Source organism: Stenella coeruleoalba, assembly GCF_951394435.1.
Source record: "Stenella coeruleoalba genome assembly, chromosome: 15".
NCBI lineage: Eukaryota > Metazoa > Chordata > Mammalia > Artiodactyla > Delphinidae > Stenella > Stenella coeruleoalba.
The window spans coordinates 71533428-71554131 of record NC_137161.1 but is presented as its reverse complement, the minus strand read 5'-3'; the positions used below and the strand labels follow the sequence as shown (position 1 = coordinate 71554131).

At 48.6% G+C, this 20704-nt stretch overlaps 1 protein-coding gene across 1 annotated transcript; it reads left to right on the top strand.

The window, feature by feature from the left end:
* Positions 1-6023: 6023 nt before the first annotated feature.
* On the top strand, positions 6024-16780 carry NFATC2IP (nuclear factor of activated T cells 2 interacting protein). The gene is made up of 8 exons (XM_079945189.1): positions 6024-6477; positions 7756-7828; positions 10128-10242; positions 10947-11027; positions 11118-11304; positions 12544-12688; positions 12814-12923; positions 14525-16780. The coding sequence occupies exons 1-8, from the start codon at positions 6091-6093 to the stop codon at positions 14681-14683; spliced, it is 1257 nt and encodes a 418-aa protein (XP_079801315.1). The 5' UTR covers positions 6024-6090; the 3' UTR covers positions 14684-16780.
* Positions 16781-20704: the final 3924 nt, after the last annotated feature.

Sequence of the window (20704 nt, the reverse complement as noted above, 5' to 3'; positions counted from 1 at the left end):
AGCAGCCCATTTTATCTTCATGACAATTCTATGAGGAGGGTACGCTAAAATTATTATCACCTTAGAGCTGAGAAGACTGCGGCACAGAGAAATTAAATACTTCAGCTGCTAGCTGACTTTAGGCACCTTACTCAAGCTCAATGACCCTCAGTGTTCCCAGTTATAAAGTAGCATTAGGGAGGAGGCGATTATCACCATCTGTACAATGGGGTGAAGCCTCCCATGGTGTATCACCATGGAAGCGTTCTTCGACTTCTTTGTGTTTCTCCTGCAGGAGTCCTTTGCCTCACTCACATCTTCTGGGGCCAGCTTGCTTTGGCTTCTGCCACAGTCTTACAGGCTACACAGGTTTCTGACCATTTTATTTAGAGCAGGCTTTTGCCCTAGGGGTTTGGTCTGACTCGAAGCCCATACTCTGGTGACTCTGGGGATTCTGATTTCCTGCCGTGACTTTTTCCAAACTGCATCCCAAGGCCTGTGGATGGATTGTTTTCCCCTCTGTCTTCTGTGCCCAGGAGAGACAGTCCTTTCTCAGCTCCCAGCTTTGCACATGGGGCTTAGTTTCAGCAGCCAGATTTCTGGATTCCATCTCTGCTTTTCCTGGGGCCGCAGCCTTAACCTCTGTCCCCATGGGGACATTAAAACTCCAATCCTAGGGGTCCCAGCATTCCCATGCGCTGCCCTCTCAATGTTGTAGCTTTGATTTCCTTCGTTATTTCTAGAACCAGGGAGATTCTGTCCTGCTTTTGAGCTCAGGTATCTATTAAGAAAAAGAAAAGAAGGAAAGCGATGGCTCTTGTTATATTTGCATAGTGTACGTTTGGAATGCAGGGGATGGGAAATGAAACTTCAGCATTTCCTTGGCCTTCCATCTTGGACACAGTCCATGTGGCAGAAACAAAATTAAAAAAATAATAATAAATATCCCAGATCTAGCTCAGGATTCACACCCTGACCTGACCTTACCCTTCAGCTAATGTAAGCTTTCCATATTGCCAAAGTCCCCACCATTCCCTATTGCCTTTCACCCAGTCTGCTTCATTCATGTAGGTCTCCTGCCTGTGCCTGAATCATTTGAACATGACACTCCTGGTGAAAACATCCTACCTTCTCAAGGGTGAATCCATGTCTGGGTCTTCTCTGTGCCCCTGGTACCCAGCCAGGGGATGGCAAAGATCAGGAGCTCAGGAAATGAGTGGGGAAGGAGGAGTGAATGAAGGACTGTGCCAAGTCCTGAGATTCAGGGGCCAGAGGCTGGAGCTACTCCTGTGAGCTCTGCTACCCAGTGAAGTCTTGGGAGAAGATGAGGAACAGAGGTGTGCTAACTCCAGCCCAGTGCTCTGGAATTAGACTACCTGAGTTTGAATCCCAGCTCCAACCCTTTCTGGCTGTGTGACTCAAACTCTCTGTGCTGCAGTTTCCTGGTCTGTAGAACAGGGATAATAATGATAGCTACCTTAGTGAATCTTAAATGAGATGTAAAGCACATGAGAGTAGCATAGTAGGCACTCGAACATTAGCTATTATTATTATTTGGCATTTATTAAGGGCCTACTGTGTCCCAGGAGCCAGAGGGCACACAGAGTATTTGGATTAGGAACTCCTCCAGTGCAGGGACCTGCTCAGAAGACAGGCACACTCCAAAGCTTCACAAATTCCCACCCCATGACCTGTTTCTTTGGCAGGGACTGGATCACTTATAGTTCCTGAACAAGATTTAGGGAGAAGGAGGCTTGAGAGAGGTTTCAGGCCCTCAGGGTCACCCCTAGTTTGCAGGGGCCCCCCAGGTAGGGACCGAGGCTGCAGAAGGGCTTTTGGTGTAATCTCTATGCTTCCAGCCTTACTATAAAGAGTGGATGAAGAGTTCCCAGGGCTAGGAGGTCCTTGGAGTCCACTCTGCCAGGTCCAGAGCCTTTGTTCCTTGGGGAACAGCCTCACCTGCTGGCGTTCTGTGCTTTCAGTCTTGACCTTGGCTGAGTCTACGTGGAGCACTTGAAGTGTGGGCTGAGTTGGGGTGTGTGTTTAGGGGATATCAGTGTAGCAGAGGAGGGGGATGGGATGGGATGTGGGTGGTCATCAAGATGCTGTACTGGGGGAACTTCCCTGGTGGCGCAGTGGTGAAGAACCCGCCTGCCAATGCAGGGGACACGGGTTTGAGCCCTGGTCTGGGAAGATCCCACATGCCGCGAGCAACTAAGCCTGTGTGCCACAGCTACTGAGCCCGCGTGCCACAACTACTGAAGCCCGAGCGCCTAGAGCCCGTGCTCCACAACAAGAGAAGCCACCACAATGAGAAGCCCGCGCTCGCCGCAACTACAGAAATCCCGCGTGCAGCAACAAAGACCCAACGCAGCCAAAAAAAAAAAAAGATGCTGTACTGGGACTTCCCTGGTGGCGCAGTGGTTAAGAATCTGCCTGCCAATGTAGGGAACACGGCTTTGAGCCCTGGTCCGGGAAGATTCTACATGCCACAGAGCAACTAAGCCTGTGCACTGCAACTACTGAGCCTGCGCTCTAGAGCCCATGAGCCACAACTACTGAAGCCCGCACGCCTAGAGCCCATGCTCCGCAACAAGAGAAGCCACCGCAAGGAGAAGCCTGCGCACTGCAACGAAGAGTAGCCCCCGCTCGCTGCAACTAGAGAAAGCCTGCGCGCAGCAATGAAGACCCAACACAGCCAAAAATAGATAATTAATTTGTAAAAAAAAAAAAGATGCTGTACTGGATGGATGTGTGAAGTACAAGTTATGTGAACGTTAAGTGTGTGAGAGACAGGTGGTATTGGGTGTATGCCGTGTGGATGTTATGTGTGAAGTATAGTGTGGCGTGTATAGTGTGAGGTGTCAGGGGAGTGAAAATTAATAAAAGGAAACCTCACTAAAATGGAGTCTGAAGGGGGAGCTTTCATGCTGTACCACTTGTCATCAATTACAGGAAGAACTGTCAGTTAAAGACCCCAACAGAAGAGTCATGGACAGGAAAGAATCATCAATTACAGGTCCCAACAGGAAAAGATGTACATTAAATCTCCTAGAAGAAATCCACTACCCGAGCAACTCAGGCAATGAGAAACCATCATCACCCTGAACTTTCACATTTCTCCAATGGACTTTCCTTCAAAACGACCCCTCCCAATGTCCTCCCTTTTCTCTATAAAATAACCTTCTTTGTTGGACTTGCCTATGGCTTTCGCTAAAGATTCCTTGTCCCAAATTGCAATTCCTCTGCTATTCCTGAATAAACCCATTCTTGCTGGTAGAATAACTGACTTTTATTTCTAAGGCCAACGGGGGTCATGCAGTTGGAGGCAATATGGGAGGTGTGAAGTATAGGAGGGGTGTGTCTCTGTTAGCGCGCAAGTTCGTGTGCCCAATGCACAGTGAGGCCAAACAAACCAAAACATCGAGGTTTGGAGCAGAGAAAGGTTTATTCAGGCCCCTGCGAGGAGACAGGTGGCTCCTGCCCTAAAAAGCCTGGAGCTCCCCAAATGGTTTCGGCAAAGCATAGTTTTAAAATTTTATTTATTTATTTATGGCTGCATTGGGTCTTCGTTGCTGCACACGGGCTTTCTTTAGTTGCAGCGAGTGGGGGCTGAGCAGGGGCTACTCTTTGTTGAGGTACGTGGGCTTCTCATTGCTGTGGCTTCTCCTGTTGCGGAGCAGGGCTCTAGGCGCGTGGGCTCAGTAGTTGTGGCTCGCGGCCTCTAGAGCGCAGGCTCAGTAGTTGTGGCACACAGGCTTAGTTGCTCCACGGCATGTGGGATCTTCCCAGACCAGGGCTCGAACCTGTGTCCCCTGCATTGGCAGGCAGATTCTTAACCACTGCCCCAAGTCCTGGTGGGGGGTTTTCACATCTGTAAAACAACTTAGGAAGTGTGCATCAAATATTGTTATCTAGGTATCAATACTTCAGAGAGGAGCTAAAGCAGAAGATATGGGGGGGAGGGCCTGTCCCAGGAAGGCCTCATGGGGTCCTGATCGGTTACATCTGTGCTGCGTTGGGGTGCATGTTGTACAGGAGTTGTGGATACAGTAGATGTGTGGAGGATATGTAGCCTCTGAGGTATGCAATGTCGTTGGTGGGTGTGTTGGGGAAATGAAATGAAAAAAACAAAACCTTCTTCCCACCCAGAAAACCTCTACACAGAGGTAGTAGAGACAGAAAACAGTTTTATTATTATTTTTTTGAATATTTGAATTTTATTTAATTTATCTTTTATACCGCACGTTCTTATTAGTTATCTATTTTATACATATTAATGTATATGTGTCAATCCCAATCTCCCACTTCATCCCACCGCCACCCCACCCCACCACCACCCTCCACCGCCACTTTCCCCCCTTGGTGTCCATACGTTTGAGAAAACAGTTTTATTATTGAATAAGCATTAAACAGAATGCCAGGCACGTTACAGGCAATCCCCTGAGAGATGGATTGCAAAAGCAGAAAGAAATCTCACCATTTTATATAGCCAAGCAGGTACCACCCATTATCCTGTTTTCAAGATAAGTTTTCAAAACCCATATCTTGTTTTCAAGATAAACAATGACTAGGCCTCAAGTAAGAAGACTTGACACTACCTTTAGGCACACATAGATCATCCTAACTTTATCATGGTGATTGGCTTTTATCCAAGGGCAAGACAAACTTATGACATCTTTTTTTTTTTTTTCTAGAGTCTGATTTATCTAGTTTCGTTTCTTTTCTTTTTTAAAAAATTTTTATTGGAGTGTAGTTGCTTTACAGTATTTTTGATGGGAGGTGGTTTTGTATACTGCAGCAGAGCCTCCATGAAGTTAGGCTGTTATTCTCCCGCTGGAGCTGGGAGATGGGGAGATTGGGAGCTATTTCCCCTGATGCTTGCATTTCAAAAAGATGGCTCCAGAACTTATTTACAAAAGAGGAACAGACTCACAGACATAGAAAACAAACTTATGGTTACCAAAGGGGAAAGGGAGTGGGGTGGGGGGTGGAATAAATTAGGAGTTTGGGATTAGCAGATACAAACTACTAAATATAAAATAGATAAACAACAAGGTCCTATTGCATAGCACAGGGAACTATATTCAATATCTTGTAATAAACTATAATGGAAAAGAATCTGAGAAAGAAAATATATAGAAAACTGAATCACTTTGCTGTACACCAGAAACACAACATTGTAAATCAACTAAACTTAAATTAAAAAGAAAATGTCCCCCAGGTCCTGGAGTTCTGAGTTATGAGACTGGCAAGAGGCTTAGTTAGCCATTACAAAGATTTACATACATTTTGAAAAGTTCCAAGAAAGAAATTCTGAAAGAAAAGGGAGAAGGGGGAGAAGTCACGTCCCTTATTTTCAACAGGGAGAATTAAGCCTCTTACTTTTCACTTGTATTTGCCCTTCCAGGTGTTTGTGAGGCGGGTTGTGCTTAGGTGTACGTTGTGGGAGGGTGTTGCAAGAGTGTATGTTGGGTTGACTTTGCCCGTGAAAAGTGTCTGTCGGGACCTCCAGTGTGGGGGAAGGTATGTATGCTGTCGAAGGTTATGCGGAGAGTTGCGCGGTATTGAAGTGTTGGTCCAGGGTCGTATTGTGCGGATTCTGTACGTGAGGAGGGGTCGTGTGCGAGGGGTCGGCGTCGAGCGGAATTACTCAGCCCACCAAGCGGTTGGGGGAAAGAATAAACGGGATACCCGTGAGGTCTGCGGTTTCTAAAAGCAATTCCCAGCCGGACTCCTTCCACTCTAGCCTGAGGGCTTGCAGACTACAATTCCCAGGATGCCCCGCTCCTCCACCTACCAGGAAAAAGACTCTCTTCAGTGGGCGGGGCTTTGTAGAAGGATGGTCAGGCCAATGGGTGAGCCGGGACGAGTCGAAACCTACGCCGATTGCGCCGAGGCTGATTGGAATCTTTGGCGCCTTGGTTTCAGTGGTGAATGTGTGATGGGCGGGTGCAGCGACCAGTGAAAAGGCGGAGAGGTGGATCCAGAGGGTGTGGGCGGGGAGAGGTGCTGACTAGCAGGCAGTTCACCCAATGAAGGGCGGAAGCCGCTGGAGGGGGCCAGGCGAGTTGGCTAGAGGCGGGCGACTGTGGCAGCCGGGTGTGTGCCATGGCGGAGCCGGTGAGGAAAAAGGGCCGGCGGCCCAGAGGCGGCGGTGTCGGCCGAGGGGCTCGGGGATCCCGGGGCGGCCGTGGCCGGCGTCCTGGCGCTCAACGATCGCCAGCCCGGCGCACCCTGGACTCGGTGCTTGTGGACTTGGTCAGCGACAGCGATGAGGATGTCTTGGAGGTCGCAACGGCGCGGGGCGCTGCGGACCCGGCCGAGGTCCCGCTCCCGGAACCCCCCGTGCCGGCCGCGCCCCGGGACGACAGCGACAGTGACAGCGAAGGGGCGGACGCACGGCCGGCTGAAACCCCTCGGGTCTTGGTCAGGCGGCGGCGGCAGTTGCTGCTGGATCCCGAGGAGGCACCGGCGGTTCCAGTGTACTCCGAGAAGGTGCACGCGGGTCCCCGAGAGGGCTAGCGCGGAAGGGCTGGGTTTAGAAATGTTGAGGGTAGGGTTCTAGGATTGGTCTTGGGAGACTAAACGGAAGCAGGGGCTAGGAGCCTTGGGGGCAGGGTTCCTGGGTTTCTGTAAATTGGGGAGGTGAAGGGGTTTGGAGTGTGCTGGGAGTTTGGGATTCCCAGGAGCTGGAGTGTCGGGGGTATAGAGAGCCTAAGGGTTTGGGATCCCTGATGGTTCAGAGAAGAGTTGAGGCTCCTAGGGCTGGGATTTGGGGCATACTGGGTTTTAAGGTTGGGGCCCATTGCTAAAGATCCAGGAAGATGGGGACTGGGGTCCATGGAAGTTCAGAGAGAACTGGGGGCTCCAGGAGGCTGGAGTCCCCACGTGGTAGGGTGAGCTAGGGGGCTGAGATTCCCAAGGATTCTAAGATAGCAGGATGGCTAGCAGCTTCGTAAAAAAGGGGAACTAACCTTGCATCCTTACAGTGCATTAGGGAAAGGGGTGTCGGAGTCAGAGTACTTATTTTTTTAAATTGAAGTGTAGTTGATTTACAATGTTGTGTTAATTTCTGCTGTATAGCAAAGTGATTCAGTTATACATGTATGTATACACATTCTTTTTTTTTTTTTTTTTTTTTTTTTTTTTTGCGGTGCGCGGGCCTCTCACTGCCGCGACCTCTCCCGTTGCGGAGCACAGGCTCCGGACGCGCAGGCTCAGCGGCCATGGCTCACGGGCCCAGCCGCTCCGCGGCATGTGGGATCTTCCCGGACTGAGGCATGAACCCGTGTCCCCTGCATTGGCAGGCGGACTCTCAACCACTGCGCCACCAGGGAAGCCCTACACATTCTTTTTTATATTCTTTTCCATTGAATATAGTTCCCTGTGCTATCCAGTAGGACCTTGTTGTCCATCCATTCTATATGTAATGGTTTGCATCTACTAACCCCAAACTCCCAGTCCATCCCTCGCCCCTTCCCCTTGGCAACCACAAGTGTGTTCTCTATGTCTGTGAGTCTGTTTCTGCTTTGTAGATATGTTCGTTTGTGTCATATTTTAGATTCCACATATAAGTGATACCGTACGGTAGGGTACTCCAATTTTGGATCCTGGGGAAGCTGAGCTCCTGAGTCCCTGTGGGAGGGCTGTAATGTCTACATCCTTAGGGAGGACTTGGGAGCTGGAGGAGGCCTGGGTGTGAGGGAAGAATCGACCCCAGTTTTCTCTTTAAGTGGAGGGAGGATTTGGGACTGATCTACTTTTTCTTTGCAGGTGAAAAGCAGCCTCCACCTCATCCCAGACCACAAGTCCCTCCTGAAATTCTGCCCCCCAGAGACTGAGGAAGGTAAGCGAGGGCTTCTAGGGAGAGGTGCCCAGCGCTGGCCTCTTTGAGGAGATTTTCTGGAGTTTACATCCCTGCAGTTAGTTGTTTCCTGAGGCTCAGGGGAAGGACATGGGACAGGTGACTCCTGCATCCTAGCCAGAAAAAGCTCCAATCCTGAAAGGAGCTGGATTGTTAACCAGAAGGCACAGAAAATGCTATCAAAACACCCTTCCGCCAACTCTAATAGGCATAAGAGTGAGCTAATATACAGATTTCCAGGTGCCAGCCCCAGAGATTCTGATTCTGTAATCCTGGGAACAGGGGAGGGGGAAGTGTTAAGAATCTGTAACATCTTGTTACATCTTCAACAAGTGTCTTGGGAACACTCTGGAGCCAGCAGGGTGTTATTTGAATCTTTTCAGGGCTGCCCAGCCTTTATTCTCCCTCAGTGATGTGATTTTTGCAAACCGCTCAAGGGCAGTGAGTAGGAATCAAGTCTAATAGGGAAGCGATCCAGTGGGCAAATGCAGACCTTGGACTAAGACTTTTGCACCATGAGGGAGTATGGCAGGGTGATTAAGAGCTGATTTGGGAACCAGCAGGCCTGGTTTGAATGCCAGTTCTACCCCTTAGTAGCTGTGTGACCTTGGGCGAGTTAATCTCTCAATGCTTCAATTTCCTCATCAGCAAAATGGGGATAAAAAATGGACCTATGTCAAAGGATTCTGGTGAGACTTAATTAAAGAGAATATATAGAAAGCCCCCTCTTGGACTACATATATGGCACCTGGAACAGAGAAGTACAAAGGCACCTCTGTCCTTGCCACTCAAAATGTGGACCCAGGAATGTTGGGTATCTTCCAGGCGTTTGTCAGAAACGCAGAATCTCAGACCTCTGGCAGCTACTAGGACAGGATTTCACAACCTCGGTGCTACTGACATTTGGACTGGATCATTCTTTGTTTGGGGCTGTCCTGTGCCCTGTGGGATGTTTAGCAACATCCTGACCTCTACCCACCAGATCCCAGTATCATACCCCAACCCCTTCCTCCCCTCATTGTGACAACCAAAATTGTCTACAGACATTGCCACATGTCCCCCAGGAGGCAAAATTGCCTCTGAGAACCACTGATCTAGGATTCATTATCACTGTTTTGTATTCAGAGTAATTATCTTATGGTTAATGATGATCGTGTGGCAAGCAAATGGAAAAGAGCTTCTGTAGTTTAGAATATTATACCTGATTTCCTTTTATAAGATATTCAAGTTAAAATGAGTGATTTAAAGAAAGATATTAGGACTTCCCTGGTGGCACAGTGGTTAAGAATCCGCCTGCCAATGCAGGGGACACGGGTTCGAGCCCTGGTCCAGGAAGATCCCACATGCCGCGGAGCAACTAAGCCCGTGCGCCGCAGCTACTGAGCCTGCACTCTAGAGGCTGCGAGCCACAACTGCTGAGCCCACATGCCACAGCTACTGAAGCCTGCGCGCCTAGAGCCTGAGCTCCGCAGCAAGAGAAGCCACCACAATGAGAAGCCCGCGCACGCAACGAAGAGTAGCCCCGCTCGCCGCAACTAGAGAAAGCCCACACGCAGCAACGAAGACCCAACGCAGCTAAAAATAAATAAATTAACTTAAGAAAGAAAGAAAGATATTAAATAATACAGAGATATGGCAAAACATGGCAATGACACACGGATGAAATTTGAGAAACGTAGGCTCAGAAGGCCTGTACTTACCTCTTTACCTCATTCCCTCCCTGCCCCACACCCCCTCCTCCACCCCAGAGTCACAGTCTCTCTGTGCCCACCAAACTGAGTATGGGAAGAAAATAAGAGAAATATCAGAAAAAAAACCCATCCTTTGACATTTGTTTTAGTGTATGTTTCATAACATATATAATAGTACGTCCCTGTATAGTAAGTAGTATATGTGTATTAAGTAAATACCTATCTTCCGGGTTGTGTGCTCAGTGTTCTTCATTTGTGGGGTGCATGTGATCAAAAGTGAGAAGAGCATGCTCCAGTTGGGGTGAGCCACTTTCCGACTGTCCACACTCACCACTGTCTCATGCCTTAGCACGAAGTTCTGACACTCTCTTGCTCTAATCTGTCAGGCTCCAGTTCATTCTTCTCTCTGAGGTAGGCTTTTCCCTTTTGACTCACACCCCTTGAGCCCTTCCCCAGTGATGGTGTGTGTCTGGGGCTCCCTTAGTCTCCGCCTTTCTCAGAACCTTCTGAAGCCCCTGACTTGTCTCTCCTTGGCCTCCCGCTGCCCTCTCTTGGCTAACCCTTTCCACTTCCTCCTGCTCTGTCCCCAGAGGCGGACATGGCAGATTCCAGCAGTCTCCACGCTGAGGATTCCCCACGTCCCAATTCTCCCTGGAAGAAGAAGCTGAGGAGTAGGGATGGAGAAGAGAAGAAAGAGATGTTACTGTGAGTGAGGCGAGGGCCCTGGGGCCGCTGGAGCAGCAAGGGAGTTGGGGGGGCTAGGCTGAGGCAGGCAGAACCTTGGCTGCCTCCTCAAAGGGTAAGGAGAAGGACGGAAGGAGTCTTGAGGCTCAGGTGAGGAATGAAGCTCTCCTTGGGGCAAAGAAGAGGTGAGCCCCATCAGAGGATGACAGCGGGCCCTCAGGACCCGCCAGGAAGTGGAGATTTCAGCTTTTTGTCTAAGAAAGTAGTGATGCAGGGGTGAAGGGTGTGGCTCTGCACACTGCCCTGTGGTTCAAATCCGGCAGCTGTCTCTTAGCCAGCCTCTCTGTGCTTCAATTTTCTCTTCTGTAAAATGGGGATAATAGTGGTACCTGGGTCAGAATTTTGGGGTAAATTAAGAGTTAACCCTTGGCCGATAGTAAGTGCTTGGTGTCATTTGGATGTTATCAGACATTTACCTGGGAAGTAACTTATCTTAAAAGTTAGGCATTCTCCTCCCTCATATTTGGGTCATATAAATATAAAAATTATGACTCAGGTTTTCCCTGTCCTTACCTCCCCCTGTCTTCCCATAAGATGGATGTCACCGGAAGATGCTCTCTCTTGATTCTCCAGGTACCCCTCTGGTCCCCAGGGGTCCCATGAGGAGAGGTGTGGGGCTGGGGTCTCACCTCTTTCTCCATCCTGTCCCTCTTTTATCTCTACAGGGTTCAGGACACCTCACCTTTGCCTCCACGTCTGCCCCGGACCAACAGCAGGAAGCATGCTCGGGCACTCCAGAAGTTAAGGTGCCAGGGGCAGGGGGCTCTGGGCGGGGTGGAGAGGGGCAGGGTGGAGGGGCCCACCCTGACTGACCCACAGTTCCTTCTGCACCCCAGAGAGGTGAACAAGCGCCTCCAAGATCTCCGTTCCTGCCTGAGTCCCAAGCAGCCCCAGGGCCAGGACCACCTGAGCCAAGAAGATGAGGTGGTCCTACTGGAGGGGCCCACTCTCCCAGAGAACCCTCGGCTCTTGCCGCTCAAAATCCAGTGCCGAGCTGACCTGATCAGATTGCCCGTCAGAATGGTAAGTGCCTGAAGAGCCTGGGAGAAGGGTCCCAGGAACTGTCTGTGGAGAGACTGTGGTGTCTGGGCAGAGGGACCGTGGCTTCCTGTGCCCATCCTGCTGTCTGGAGCTGCCCAGCGCTTGTTCAGCCCTGTGCGCCTTTGTGCTCACTCTTCCCCTTGGGAGATTTTTTTCCTCCCTCTCCCCTCTCTTTCTGGCAAACTTCCCACCCGTTTTCAAGGCTCCACTAAAACATCCTAAGCAGCTTTGCTTGGTAGCCCCTCCCCAGGGTGCATCCCTCCCTCTTTCCTTCCCTCGGACCCTGTGCTTCCCTCTTGTGCTTGCTCTTACTGCCTTGGACACCCAGATGTCACTTGGTCATTCCGATCCCCGCTAGCTTCCTGATGAAGGCTACTCTTTTTGTAGGGATGACTCCAATTCCAAAACAAGAATGATAACAGAAGTGACCATTTATCGAGCAGTAACCATGCATCAGGCAAGCAACTAAGCTAGGGCTTGTGAACTGGCAGCCCATGGCCTTATCAACTGTGCTTCTTCTTCTTCTTCTTTTTTTTTTTTTGCCCCTGCTGTGTGGCATGCGAGATCTTAGTTCCCTGACCAGGGATCGAACCCCCTGCATTGGGAACGCAGAATCTTAGCCACTGGACCATTAGGGAAGTCCCATGCTTCTTCTTCTTTTGTGCTGTACGGTGCTTTTATTTATTTATTTTTTTGGCTGCACTTCAAGGCATGCAGAACTTCCCCAACCAGGGATCGATCCCGCACCCCCTGCAGAGGAAGCGTGGAGTCTTAACCACTGGACCCCCAGGGAAGTCCCATGTATGACTCACATGAACATATGAGTTCATCGCCAACCTTTGCAATGGGTGATTTTGTACCAGGGTCCAGATTTCTGGTTTCTCTTAAATAGGAAGATACAGTACCTGGCCCATATTCCTACATGGTACCAATCAGCTGGAACTGCGGAACAGCTGGCCTGTTTAGATGGGGCGTATCTGGTTCTGGTTGGCCGCAATCCCCACCACTCCCTTTTCTCTCCTAACTCATGGCTGCTTCGTGTCTTTGTGTCACTTGCCTGAACCCCTTATTAACATGATTTTATTTTATGCCTTGCCAGGTAAATATGGTGGAACTCACAGATGAGGAATTCAGCAAGTAGTTAAGGCCAGAAACTGGGGGTGGGTGGGGGGAAGCACATCAAGGCAGGAAGGCCTCCTTCACTTCTTGTCCCCCTCCCAGTCAGAGCCCCTCCAGAGCGTGGTGGACCACATGGCCGGCCGTCTTGGGGTGTCCCCAAGCAGGATCCTCTTGCTCTTCGGAGAGACAGAGCTGTCCCCTACCGCCACCCCCAGGACCCTAAAGCTTGGAGTGGCTGACATCATTGGTGAGAGGAAGGCAGGGAGGCTTGAGGAGGCTTTTGCCACAGGGAGGGGATATGGGAAGAGGCCCAGAGGGGACCCTGCTTCCAACCCCCGCTTAGGCCTGGCTTCCCGATCCTGCCCCCCACAGACTGCGTGGTGCTAGCAAGTTCTCCGGATGTCACAGAGAAGTCCCACCTGCTCCAGCTGCGGGTGCAGGGGAAGGAGAAGCACCAGCTGCTGGAAGTCTCGCTGCCTCGAGTGAGTGGGGGAGTTGGCTCTCTGTGCCCCTTGCCCCGTGCTCTGTGGTCTCGTGTCAGTGGGTGGAGGATGGAGTCACTGCCCTCTGTGGTCTTGGGTCCCCACCCATCCTAGATAGTGGAAAAAGCCCAGTGTTCAATTTCCCTCCCCCTTCTGCTGGGAGCCTGGCTCTGGTCTCCTAACTCCTGGTTGAAGTCAAAATCACCCTTGGACAGTAACCAATAAAACCCATCGTAATTACAAAAGAAGTGACAGTCCCTGTGCTAAGGATATTTACTTCACATTCAGGATATTATTGAATTTCACAACAATCTTATATGGGAAAGCACTGTTGTTACCCTCATCTAACAAATACGGAAGCCAACCTCTATAGAGGTGGAGTAACTTGGCCATATTAGTTTCTGAGAGCTGCTATAACAAAATACAACAAACTGGGTGGCTTAAAACAATAGAAATGTATTCTTTCACAGTTCTGGAGGCTACAGGTTCGAAATCAAGTTGTCAGCAGGTGGGACGAAGTGAGAGAGTGGCAATGACATATATACACTACCAAATATAAAATAGATAGCTAGTGGGAAGCAGCTGCATAGCACGGGGAGATCAGCTCGGTGCTTTGTGTCCACCTAGAGGGGTGGGATAGGGAGAGTGGGAGGGAGATGCAAGAAGGAGGAGATATGGGGATATATGTTTATGTATAGCTGATTCACTTTGTTATAAAGTAGAAACTAACATACCATTGTAAAGCAATTATACTCCAATAGAGATGTTAAAAAAAAAGATATATTGGACAGAAGAGGGGAATATAGCCATTATTTTATAATAATTTTAAATAGAGTATAATCTATAAAAATATTGAATCATGATGTTGTAAACCTGTAACTAATAAAATATTGTAAATCAACTATAAAAAAAGAAAAGTTGTCAGCAGGGTCATGCTCCTTCAGAGACTCTAGGTAGAATCCTTCCTTGCTTCCTCCTAGCTTCTGGTGGTGGCTGGCAGTCCTTGGCTCACAGCTGCATCACTCCAGTCTCTGCCTCTTTCCTCACATGACGTTCTCACTGTGTGTCTCTCTGTGTGTCTGTTTTCTCTTATAAGCACACCAGTCCTGTTGCCTTAGTGCCCACTGTAATCGAGTATGACCTCATCTTATCTTGATAACATCTTCCAAATGAGGTCACATGCACATTTACCAGGGGTTAAGACCACAAGGTATCTTTTTTGGGGGACACAATCAACCCATAGCACTTGGCTAGGGTTATACATCCATTTCAGTGGGAGCGCCTGGCCCCCAGCTTGGGTCAGAAGCCAGAGCCCGGCTGGCTTCCTCCTTGTGATTCATGCCTCCATCGTAGGTGAGGAGACCGGCTTTGGAGAACCTGCCTGACCCACAGCCGACATCCCAGTCCTGGGCTCTGTGGCCCAGCTCCCTAGAGAGGAACCAGCTTGCCGCTGGCCTCTTCAGCCAGTTGCCTTTCCCTCCGTGGGCTCTGACTTGACTTGTCCCCTTGTCCTCCCTGTCGCAAGTCCTCTGTCTGTCCCTACAAGTTCTCCTCAGCCCCTCTTTTCAAATTCTTACATCCAGTTTTTCCTCTCCATCCAGGATTCTCCTCTCAAGACCCTCATGTCCCGCTACGAGGAGGCCATGGGACTCTCGGGCCGCAAGCTCTCCTTCTTCTTCGATGGGACAAAGCTTTCAGGCAAGGAGCTGCCGGCTGATCTGGGCATGGAATCCGGGGACCTCATCGAGGTCTGGAGCTGAAACCCCACTCCCTGTTTAGAGGCCCAGCTTGGACTTGGGGAGAGCGGCTGCCCCCTTTTGGCCCCATAAGGGCTCGCTGAAACTGAGGTAGAACGTATCCTCAAGCGGAAGCAAAATCAAGGGGTGAGCTTGGACCACCCCCGCCCCGCCCCGTCGACCCTGGTTTCCAGCCGTTAGCTACCTGATTAGTTGTGTGGTGGTCCTTGCTGCCCTGGGAGGACTGTGGCTCCATCCACAGGGTGTGCTGAGTTTTGCAGTCCCCTGGGACATGGAGAAGGTATCCCTTACCCTCACCCTTTCCTCCACCATCACCCTTTCCTTTATCGAAATGTCTCTTTATGAGACTGCTCCTATTGAAAGAGTGAGTTGAAATCAACATGAAATCCCTGGTATGGGATTCCAGGCCTGGCATTTATGCCACGTCCAGGACCAGCAGTGGCCTCAGTGTCACCGGGGGGTGGGGGTGAAGTTTGCTTGAGGCACATACAGGGGTGTGGCTCCTCAGCCTGCAGGAAACTAGAGGATCGAGCTCACACGTGTATTAGCTTCAGCAGAGGCAGACGATGGGTTATTCTTTTGAAGAATATAGTAAATTCTCAGGCTTGGGTGTCTTCCTCACCCCAGGACCCTTTCAAGCCACCTTCCTGTTGCACACACATTATTTAAGGCATAATTGAGCACCTTGAGCCTTTTGGTTTTGGATCTCAGGATTCCAGTCCACGCAAGGCTTCTCTGGTTTTATGGCTTTTCCCCTTCACTCCATCCTCTCCCGTAAGCGTCCATTTTAATGTGTTGATTACATGTTTCTGAATGTGAATGTATCCTCGAAAAATGCCGTGTTGTGCGTGTGCATATACTTTTTCCACATGTAGTATCATGCTGTAGATCTTGTAGCTTTTTTCACTCGACCTGTGTTGCTTATGCTACATCAGCTTTATTTCTTTGAACTGCTCTGAGGTATTCCATGGTGGGTGTCAACTGCATTTTGTTTACACGTTTGCTAAGTGGTGGACACCTGGGTGCCTCCAACTCCTCAGCATGAACCTCTTTTTATGTGTCCCCGTCCATATTTTGTGAAAAGTTCTCTGGCAGAGGTACCCAGGACGGGAATATGGGTCGGACAGGTTAATTTCTCTATTTGTTTTCAGAATGGTCATTGACTCTCCCACTTAAAGCTTCCTATTTCTCCTCATCCTCACCAGCACTTGCTACTGCCCAACTTTCTAATTTTTGCTGGTCTGCTGGGTGTAAAGTTGTGCTGTATTTTAATGTACATTCATCTGATCACCAGTAATTTGGGGAATTTCTTTATATACCTGTCAGCTTTTCTGGTTTCCCTTTGTGTGAATTGCTCATTTTCTCATGGGGGCTTCCTATCTTTTTTTTGTTTGTTTACTCTCAAAAGTTCTTCGTATATTCCTGGGCAGTTGCAAAAAACTCTCAAAACGGCACTTGTGTTTGTATATTGAGGGGTGTCCTTCACTGAACAGAAATTCTTAATTTTAATGTAGATGAATTAACTATTTTGTTGCTTTTTGATTTCTTATTTAAAAGTAGTTAAGATATTTTACGTTTTTCTTCTGTTAGTTTATTAGCTTTTCTTTCACATTTAGGCCACTAATATCGGGCTGAAGTCCAGCCAGTACACACTGGTATGTACTGGCATCTGCTTTGCATGGTCAAATATTTGTTCTCATTGGTTAATGCCAGGCTGTACTGGCTGCTGAAATGTTGAATACTACTTTTAAACTATTTGAAATTCACCTTTGTCTATGAGATCCAAGTTTTAGTTTCACCATATAATGAGCCAGTTTTCTCAGCACCGTCTACTAATAAAGCCATGAATTTTCCACTGATAGGTGGTATAATTTTGGCAAAAACATATCACTCTCTTTAAAGAGTTTTTCGTTGGATTGTGGTATTCCTTTGAACTTACAATGTGGGAAATATAGAAAGAAAATTTTTTAACATTTAAATAATCCGTGATATGGTATAACTCATTTTTTTCAGATATTTTATGTCCATTAATAAGTCTGAACACGTTAAAATTAAAATATGTTCAATCTCAACAGAATAAACGGGAATACATTCAACTTGTGTATATTTGAGGATTTCTGTCTCTCTGTCCTTCCCGTGACCACGCCCTCCCCATGACCCCTGTGGCTCAGACCATTTGTTGTCCCCTCACACCTATTCTTCCTCCTCCCAGGGTAACAGAACCTCTGGTTTTTAGCAAAACACAGAGAATTCAGAATGAAGACAGTGCTTGCCAGCCTCCACTGTAGCCAAGTGTGGCCAAATGCCAATTCAGACGAAGGTGTGCGACTTCCAGGACACGTTCCTAAGCGGGCAGTGTGTGCCCCTCTCTTTGGCTTTATTCCTGCTGCTCACTGGAAGTGGAGCATCCCTACTGACACAAGGTGACCTTGGGGAAGGAAGCCATGCAGGGCAGGACAAGGAGAGAAGGCGCCTGGGTCTGAGCTTCCATGCAGCGTCTTACCATCCCTGCACTACTGACCTCTGGGCTTTGGCGAGAAGGGGAACTTCCTGTCTTGTTTAAATCACTGCTATCGGGTGGTAATTCCCTGGTGGTCCAGTGGTTAGGACTTGGCACTTTTACTGCTGGGGCCCGGGTTCAAAACCTAGCCAGGGACTAAGATCCTGCAAGCCGTGTGGCCAAAAAAAAAAAAAAAAAAAAAAAATCACTGCTATTGGAGGATTTCTGTCACTTGTAACCAAACCCCGTTCTAGCCCCCCAGTATGTTGCTATCACAGGCAATATTGTGGTGACCCCGAGTGGGATTTTTCTCAGGTTTATATCCAGGAATGGAATCACAGATCATTGGATGTGCACCTACCCATTTTCTCTTGAGTACAAGTAACTGGACCTCTTTATAAATCCATTAGCAAGTGCTAGAAGGTTCCAGTTTCCTCTTTTCTTCCCCAGTGCTTAATCTGGGGAAGATACGGAAAGACTACTCATTGTAAAAGGATTTGCATTTCTTCGATGATGAGAGTGATTATTCATCCTTTTGATCAAAGAGATTGATCACTCGTCAGGGAATCTTTCTAAAACTCCCCTGATTAGAAACATTCAAAACTTTAAGGAGGGCTTCCCTGGTGGCGCAGTGGTTGAGAGTCCGCCTGCCGATACAGGGGACACGGGTTCGTGCCCCGGTCCGGGAAGATCCCACATGCCGCGGAGCGGCTGGGCCCGTGAGCCATGGCCGCTGAGCCTGCGCGTCCGGAGCCTGTGCTCCGCAACGGGAGAGGCCACAACAGTGAGAAGCCCGCGTACCGCAAAAAAAAAAAATAAAAACTTTAAGGAGCCCTGATCTGGTGCCACAGCTTGGCACTTTTCCTACTCTCATTCATCCTCAGAGCAATCCTGGGAGGCAGGTGTTATTATTCCCATTTTACAGAAGAGAAACAAGCTAAGATGAATTAACCTGTCCCAGACCACACGGCCACGGAATGCAGAGCCAGACGGAAAACCAGGTGGGCCTGTTGAAGACTGCTCCCTGCCCGCTCCCCGCCCGCTCCCCAGCCAGCCTCCCTCTCTCACTGCTCTCCACACTGCATTGCTTTCAGACCCTGGTGTTCATTAGGCTGCCTTCTGTGGCAGGACCTTTGCACGTGCTTTCTGCTGCTTGGACTGCTCTTCTTTCCCTCCTGGAAAGTCAATGACCGCCCCTCCCCCACATCTGAGGTTTTATTCAGGGACTTACTGGGGACTATAGCCTGGGAGACAGCCTCTCAGATAGCTCTGAAAAACTGCTCCAAAGAGGTAGGGGGTGAGACCAGTTTACATGTAAATATTTTGGTCAGGGAGTACAAGCAATCGATATACATTTTGGTAAAAGATTACTGCCGGTCACAAAGAGCGGTTTTCTCAAGTTAATGATTATAGTGCTTTTCTATGTATGGGAAGATGCAAGAAGCTGGGTTCGTTAGAATTCTTCCTGAAATGCATATTAGCTACCTAAAAGCCTGTTTATCCAGAGCACAAGCATCCTGTTCTCCTTAATTTCCTCCGTCTGGAGCAGAGTGCTTCATCCCGTTATCTGCTTAATCTCTGCATCTGAAGCACCGAGTGCGCTGTTGGTCAGCTGCTGCAGCAGGTTAATCTTTGTAGACTTGGATGTTGAGCAAAATGCTCTTTGCTTTTCTTTTGTTTGCAGAGCTCAGGGACCATTTCTTCAGAGAGGCTCTCAGACCTCCCTGACCAGGTCAAATGCCCCTGCTATCAGGTCCTTATAATACCCACATGCCAGACTTTTTTGTGGCACTTGTCATGGATGAACTTTTTTTTCCAAGAAATTCCACATGTACTTATATTTCACAAACCACAATTTCCAAAGCTAATAGAGCAAAAGTTGGGCTCCAGTTGAAACCAAGAGAACTGTACAGACATATTTATTTATCTGAACTTCAAGGAATTTTAATCGAGAGATCCATAAAATTAAAAGGCACCTTGGGCAGGGGGTGGGGTGGGGGGACTTCCCTGGTGGTCCAGTGGTAAAGAATCCGCCTTTCAATGCAGGGGACGCTGGTTCGATCCCTGGTCAGGGAACTAAGATCCCATATGCCGTGGCGCAACTAGGTCCTCGCACCACAACTATTGAGCTTGCGTGCCTCAACGGGGAGAGCCCACATGCCACAAACTACAGAGCCCATGTGCCCTGGAACCCACACGCATGGGTGAAAGAGAGAAAACCCGCACGCCACAACTAGAGAGAAGCCCGAGCGCCACAACTAGAGAGAAACCCGAGCGCCACAACTAGAGAGAAACCCAGACTGCGTGCCATAACGAAAAGATCCTGCATGCCTCAATAAAGATCCCGTGGACCACAACTAAGACCTGACTCAGCCAAAAAAAAAAAAAAAAAAAGGCACCTGGGGGAGTTCCCTGGTGGTCCAGTGGTTAGGACTCAGCACTTTCACTGCAGGGGGCACAGGTTCGATCCCTGGTGGGGGAACTAAGATCCTGCATGACATGCAGGCGTGGCCATAAATAAATAAATAAATAAATAAATGTCACCTATACTTGGGGAAGGACCAAATATTTTTCCCATTTGCCAAAACCAATTAGCATCAAAATATTTGTCTTTATAACCAGAAAGTTTTATTTTCATTAATGTCCAGAGGTACTGTGTTTGGACTACAGATTTTTAATTTTTTTTTAGCTTAATGGAATTTAATTTACATGCCTCAGCAGTCACTCATTTTAAGTCTACAGTTCAATGAGTTTTAGTAAATGTCCACAGTCCTGCAGACGTTTCCTGGTGCCTCTTTGTACCTCCTCCTCCCCCTGGCCCCAGGCAACCACTAATCTGCTTTCTGTCACATTAGTTTTGCCTTTTCTGTATTTTATATGAATGGAATAATACAGTATGCAGTCTTTTGTGTCTGAGGTCTCTCACTTAGCACAGTGTTTATGAGATTTACCCATACTGTATGTATCATTGAGCAGTGTTCCACTGTATGAATATACTATTCACCTGTCGATGGATACATGGGTTTTTTTCAATTTTTTTGGCTATGATGAATAATGCTTCTATGGACATTCACATACAGGCTTTTGTTTGGATATGTTTTCATTTTTTGTTGATAGATACCTAGTAGTGGAGTTGCTGGGTCATATGGGAAGTGTATGTTTAATTTTTTTTTAATTTATTTAATTTATTTATTTTTGGCTGCGTTGGGTCTTCGTTGCTGCGTGCGGGCTTTCTCTAGTTGTGGCGAGCGGGGGCTACTCTTCGTTGCTGTGCACAGGCTTCTCATTGCGGTGGCTTCTCATGTTGTGGAGCATGGGCTCTAGGCACACAGGCTTCAGTAGTTGTGGCATGCAGGCTCAGTAGTTGTGGCATGTGGGATCTTCCCGGACCAGGGCTCAAACTCGTGTCCCCTGCATTGGCAGGCGGATTCTTAATCACTGTGCCACCAGGGAAGCCCTGTATGTTTAATTTTTAAAGAAACTGCCTAATTGTTTCTCAAAGTAGCTGTACTCTTTGCATTCCC